This window comes from Lathyrus oleraceus, chromosome 6 (genome assembly GCF_024323335.1).
Source record: "Lathyrus oleraceus cultivar Zhongwan6 chromosome 6, CAAS_Psat_ZW6_1.0, whole genome shotgun sequence".
Lineage (NCBI taxonomy): Eukaryota > Viridiplantae > Streptophyta > Magnoliopsida > Fabales > Fabaceae > Lathyrus > Lathyrus oleraceus.
In genome coordinates, this window is record NC_066584.1 from 440,158,188 (window position 1) to 440,164,851 (window position 6,664).

General features: G+C 35.8%; 1 protein-coding gene across 1 annotated transcript; it reads right to left on the reverse strand.

Moving 5' to 3' along the window:
- Positions 1–6,259: 6,259 nt before the first annotated feature.
- Positions 6,260–6,664, reverse strand: LOC127096136 (uncharacterized). Its single transcript, XM_051034746.1, has one exon. The coding sequence runs from the start codon at positions 6,662–6,664 to the stop codon at positions 6,260–6,262; it is 405 nt and encodes a 134-aa protein (XP_050890703.1).

Here is a 6,664-nt window from a genome sequence, read left to right on the forward strand (position 1 = left end):
GCATCCAATAGAGCTTTGAGCTGTTGAATTTCATGAAGGTTAGTTCCTCCTAGAACTAGATCATCAACATAGACCAAAATAACAGTGAAACCTTTTGGATAAGTTTTGGTGAAAAGAAAATAACCAACCTTAGACTGAGTATAGCCTGAGGAGATGAGAGTATTAGTAAGCTTAGTGTTCCATTGCCTACTTGCCTATTTCACACCATAAAGTGATATTTGTAATTTGCACACAAGATCTGGTTAAGGCAATGTAAGGCCTGGTGGAGCCTTCATGTAGACTTCTTCTGTGAGGTTACCATGAAGAAAAGTTGTGTTTACATCAAGCTGAAAGAGTAGCCAATTATGAACTGCTGCAATGGCCAATAGATCCCTGATGGTGGTCATTTTGACTACAGTACTAAAGGTGTCCATGTAATCCAACCCTTTAGTTTGTGTAAATCCCTTTGCAACCAAAAGTGCTTTGTATCTTTCAACTATTCCATTGGCATGTAACTTCACTTTGAATACCCATTTGCACCCAATGGCCTTCTTGTGTGAAGGTAAAGGTACAAGATCCCAAGTCTTGGTTTTAATCAGAGCATCTAACTCATAATTGATGGCATTCCTCTAGTTAGCATCATAAATAACAGTCCCATAGGTTTTAGGTTCACTAAAAGTAGATAAGTTTAAAGTGAAATGTTTGTGTGCAAGAGATAAAAGATCATAAGAAAGGACTGAAGAAATGGAATACTTACAAGTAGAAGATTATGTGGAAGCAGCTGAATCTGAATTGTGGATTATATTAAAAAGTAGGTTGTAGTGGTAATATTTGAGATAGGTTAGGGGTTGCACATGTTTACTAGATTTTCTGGCAGGAATGTTGACTGGAATATGTAGTAGAATGGGATTTACATCAGATGAATGTAAAGGTATGTTGCTAGTGTTGGGATCAATTTATGCATTAGATGGATTCTCTCCAATTTGAGGAGATGGTGAAGGAGAAATCATGGTAGGAGTATATGAGGGTTGGCTAGGCAAAGTTGGCATAAAAGTATGATAAAAAATTTCATCTAAACTAGTAGAATAATGCAAGGGATGGTTCTGATGGGTGACCTGGGTAGGAGAAAGACCATGTTTGTAAGGAAATTGGAACTCAAAGAATACAACATCTCTGGAAAAAATAATTCCTTGCAATGTAAGTCAAACAAAATGTATCCTTTAACACCAGGTTTGTAACCCAAGTATATGCATTTTCGAGACCTAAAGTCCAACTTCTTTATGTTGGCTTTCAAAGTGGCTTCATAGTATAGAGATCTAAAACCTTTAAATTGGACATGTCGGGGAGTTTGTTGTAGAGGATTTGGTAGGGTGACTTGTGTTTCAAGAAAAGTGTAGGCAATTTATTGATATTATGCACAACATGGCCAACAACATGAGCCTAAGAATAGTTGGTAAATAAGCTTGGAACAAGAGGGCTCTAGTGATGCCAAGGATGTGTTGGTGCTTCCTTTCAACAATGTCATTTTGTTGAGGAGTACCAACACAAGATGTTTGATGAATGATGCCAAAAATTTTGTAAAAATCAGTGAGAATGAATTCATTGGCGTTATTAGATCTAATGCATTTAATGTGGTAGTTCAATTGAGTTTTAACCATTGTTACAAATGATTGAATGAGGGATGTTATCTCAGATTTCAATCTCATGAGAAAAAGCCAAGTGAATCTTCTTCTATCATCTACAATAGTTAGAAAATATCTATATCCCATCATAGATGGTGTCATACCCCAATTTCCTCCTCATTCATTAAATCAATGCATGGATCATGATGTTTGCATCATCTACATAGCATAACATGTATTTCATCTTGCATAATACCTAAAATGTCGACCAATATAATTTTTCAGATTTACAGACAGATCGATCGAATTGATTCTCAAATGTACGTGAAATTAGCAGGTGAAAAATTTCTAGTCGAGCTTGCATACATCAATTTTATTAATCTACGGTTTGTGTAGTTTAACCTGGTGTGCTCGTTTTATTTTTTGACTACTTTTTTTATCGCATTTTAACTAGTCCGAACATTTTAACCGGTCATTTTTTATTTCAAAATTTGATCAAAACATGTATGTTTATGAGAAGTTTATTTTGCGCTGATCATTTTGGTGCATTCAGTTTAATTTTTCGAGCATTTTTGTACCCGATTTTTATTCATTTTGAATCCTTTTATTTTTGTTCTTTTTGTCAAAGTGTTCGCAAAATTAAATAGGGTTAATGGTGTTTCTATTTCGATTTTATTTTAATTATTTCAAGGTGTTTATTTTTTATTTAAGTTAAAATGTTTCTAACTATGTTGTCTCTAAAATAAGCTTTGAAGGTATTGTTAACATTTATAATAATAAAAAATGTAACCCTAAGAATCACATAACGTATGGCTTGTGAAAGGAGGTCGCCAATAAATCCACACCAAACGGCGCACCATAATCTCACTTTCTCAATTTCAAACTTACCCATAAAGACCAACAACAACTGAAAAGGAAAAAGAGAAAAAAGTTGAGACACAAAAGAGGGTCTTTTTCTTTTCACACTTCCCTTGTCATTTTTTTACTCCTAGCTTTTTTTCTTTCACATAATACACACACCACATGCTACAAAACATCTCAACAAATGACCTGTAGGCAGAAGGAGAAACAGAGCAACATAAACTCTCATAAGTTTTTTCATTATCTCCTTCACAAAACCATAAACCATGAAGTAACCACTATCAAACGACATACTCCTATCTTCCTCTCCACTCTCCAACAGTAACATGTTGTTTTTTCCTCTTCATTGAACCAAAACATAACTTCCATCACCATTCAAAAACTCTCCCATCTTCATTTCACTACAACCATCTCCATCTGCATTTTTCTTCATCGACTAACCATCTTACTTCACTGCCATGCATACAAAACACCCTTCATTTCCACCCTCAAACACGACCTACACAAGCCAATAAACGTCCTACAAACCTTTATCTGTGAGAACCAAAAAAACCACTAACACACACAAGCCAACCACTTAAACCTCCACCTCATCTTACAACTATCACCATCTTCATCGAAAACAAACATCCACTGCACATAACACATACACCTCCATTCTTCTGTTCACTCGCGATAACAAACTCTCCAACAATCATACAACATACTATCCTCACGCTTGAAATAAAAAATTCAACATCAAATCTTCATCAACCACCATTTATAACCTAAAACCTCCTTCACTCACCTCATCACAACTGATACAAATCGTTGCACTAAACACATTAACCTATCCAAACTTTCAATAACAACACGACTCATTCAAAACCTGGAGAAAAAAAATAAAGGGGTCATAACACAATATTTCAAAAGAAAAAGGAGAAGAAGAAGGTTTTAAAGAAGATTCAAATTCCTCACGCCTCGTCGTAAGATGCATGTCCTCATCCGCCCAGCGCAAACCACGTCGGAGGCGATTTCTTTCGCACTTTTGTCTGCATCACCAAAAATCGATTTCGTCATCACCTTTCCTTCACGCTACACACAATCCTTCCCTTTCCGATTGTCATTGATCCCTCTCCATTTCCGCATCACATGTAGTATTTCTATGACCTCTTACTTTCCTTTGTTTTCATTTGATTTCGGTTAAGTAAAATTGAAGGTTTTGGGATTATGGTTGTTGTTAGAGTATGAGAAATTTGAGAGGAAATGAATGTTCTGTTTTCTGCATTGAGAGACTAAAAGATCGTTTTGGTGGTTTGTTTGTTCACGATGAGAAAAAGAGATGTCCTTACTCTATTTTTTTTTATTTTGTTTCTATATATCCTCGTCATGTGTCCACACCCCATTGGGGTTATATGTCATTTGAATTTGATGACTTGTTAAAGGGTAGGAGTGCCCCTCTTGGGGTTCAACATGCATTTTTTTCTTTTTATTTTTATTACTATTGTTTTCATTATTTATTCTTATGATATAATTAGGATTTTAGTAGTAGTTGGATTGGGCTCATGTCAAATTGATGGTTACACTCTCATGCTCATGCATACACCTATGTTTGTTCTTCTCTACTTTTTTTCTTTGTTTGATTTAATAATTAGTTAATTGTTTATTTAATTAGTTATAGTTTAATCAATTAATCATTTTTATTATTATTTTTATTTGTTAAAAAATTATTATTTTATTAATTGTTACATCGATTTTATTGCATTATGATTTTGGAAGTTTAAATACGATTTATCTTTTGAAAATCGCTTGGGATGCATATATTCGGGTTGCTTTCGATTCTGGTTTATTTTCGGATATGTGGCTTACTCTTTGGCCTTCTTATAATGAGCTCTTTTCTTTTTGTGTGTTTATATTTACTTGTTTGATTGGTTTATATTTTAATTGCTTCATCACATCCCCCGATTGACAAGTGTGTTCCTCATTCCTTTGATTGTAATTTGTATTTATTTGTTTTCATTTTCTTGCCATTAGTTAGACAAATTAACCATTAAATGACAAAAAAGAATAAAATCAACCATTTCAAAAAATAATAAAAAATAATAAATGTTCTATCCAATGTCGAGCTATTTTTCTCAAGTCAAACCATCAACTATTATCACCATCCACATTCAAATCACTTTTCAAACCCTAAAACCACTTCAAACCCCTTTCGTAATCACAAATAAAAGTTTGATCCAACATCAAGTTTCTTTCCTCAAGCAGAAATAAAAAATTACTAACCATTAATAACTTTGGTTGAAGATCAACGCATTATCAAGGATCACAAAGACCTCTACCTCGAATGGAATGACAAATTTCTCAACTTGGCCAGATTTGCTAATCTCAACATGCTAGAGTTTCCAGAAAAACTCTAAGAAGATGATTGGTGCATGTGTTCCAAAAACACACCTCCTCAAGTTTTTAACTTTATTAAGTTTTGTAAGAAAATGGTGAAAGAGCTCAATGTGAATCTCGCAACAATCCAAAAGGCCGAGATGTAGCTTAGGATCTCTTGTACTTGAATTTGAATTGTACTTGAACTTGAAATTGAATTAATCAAAGTTGTCTTTTTTTTGGATTTCTTTAATTGTCTTGCTCTTTTATTTGAAAATAAAATGTTCTATCATTGCTGAAATAAATAACAAGATAACTAAAATCTTTGCACATAAAACTGCACCCATACATGCATTCATACATTCTTCGAATAAAAACTCATTATGTTTTCTTCCTTCAATTTCACCCTGAGTCCTCAACACCACTACAACACTCGAGTCAGCACTCATCAAAGGATGGCCGATCAAGAATAGGAATTGGAAAGGGTGAGTTTAGAACTCAATGACCTACGAGGGAATGTGGGTCAAATTATGGAGATTCTTCGTCATAAGGGCCAAATTAGATACTCAAGAAACGGTCATCTCAGAGATCTCTGGCCCTACCATTGAGCCCTAACCTGCAAGAACACTGCCAACCACATAGCCTCCTTATGGTTTACCTCCTGGTTTCACGCCCTCGTTTGAAGGAGCCCAGGTGTTATGCAATTCATGCAACAAGCAGTACCTTTACCCTTCGCCACCAAGGTGTATCATGTGGTCCATATTGTCGCTCCACCAATTGTCCACACGCATGTGCAATCACATTTTAAAGATCATCATCAGATATAACATGCTCCTGAATCTTATGATGAAGAGGATGAAATGCATGAGGATATAAGGGGCATAAAGGAAAATTACCAGATCCTTGAGAAAAGATTGAGAGAAATGTAAAGCGACAAAGTATTTGGTGTTGCTTCCAGAGAAATGTTATATGTTGTTTATTTGTGTTTTGGTGAAGATTTAAAATATATTGTACAATCGAAAGAAGAAGAAAAATAGACGTACATAATTCCAGATGGATAAAAAATGCCATACAAAAATAAAATACCAAAAAATGTTGAAAATACCGTACAATTGAGATAAATAAAGTAGCAAGACCGTCAAAATAAAATACATGCCATAATACTAATGTTATATAATAAGAGACTATTGTATGTGTCTGACAACCTCCCCTCTACCTCATTTTCCTCCTCTCTCAGCTCTGCCTCCTCGGTCATCAATCCCACATGTTCCCGGGTGCTGTCTCTGGTACATCAATGCCCTTTGTGCCTCTGTCATGATGGCATCTAGGACTTGCCTCACATCAGACCCATCAAAGAAGATACCTCTGTCAATGTTTGTCTGCGTTATCTCCATTATGCGATGACACCTAGGCAAGACATCCTTAACATGATCTAGTTGTGCCTACTCATCCTCTAGTATCTCCTGATGAGCTGGTCTTGGTGGGTCTCCTGGAGTAGCCTGCACCATGTACGAATGTGACACCCTGAAGAACCATATGATGTACCCTTCGACGTAGCTCCAGTCGCTCTCAGCTATGGTAGTCCGTGTCTCCTCCCGTATCAGGTGACTTTCATAATCATCAAACATGTCATCTATCTGTATACATGTCAAGGCAGGAGGAACAGAGACAACAAGGTGTCGGGGAATGGTTTGAGTGTATTTGAATTGCTGTATGACGCTTTCAGAAAGATGAGGAGCAATGAGGCACGATCCACATGCCAACCATCCAGAGTATATAACTATCTCGTCAAGTGGTTGCGTTTCACGGTGATCAACGTGGCTATTGAAGTGCATGTCATTAGCCAT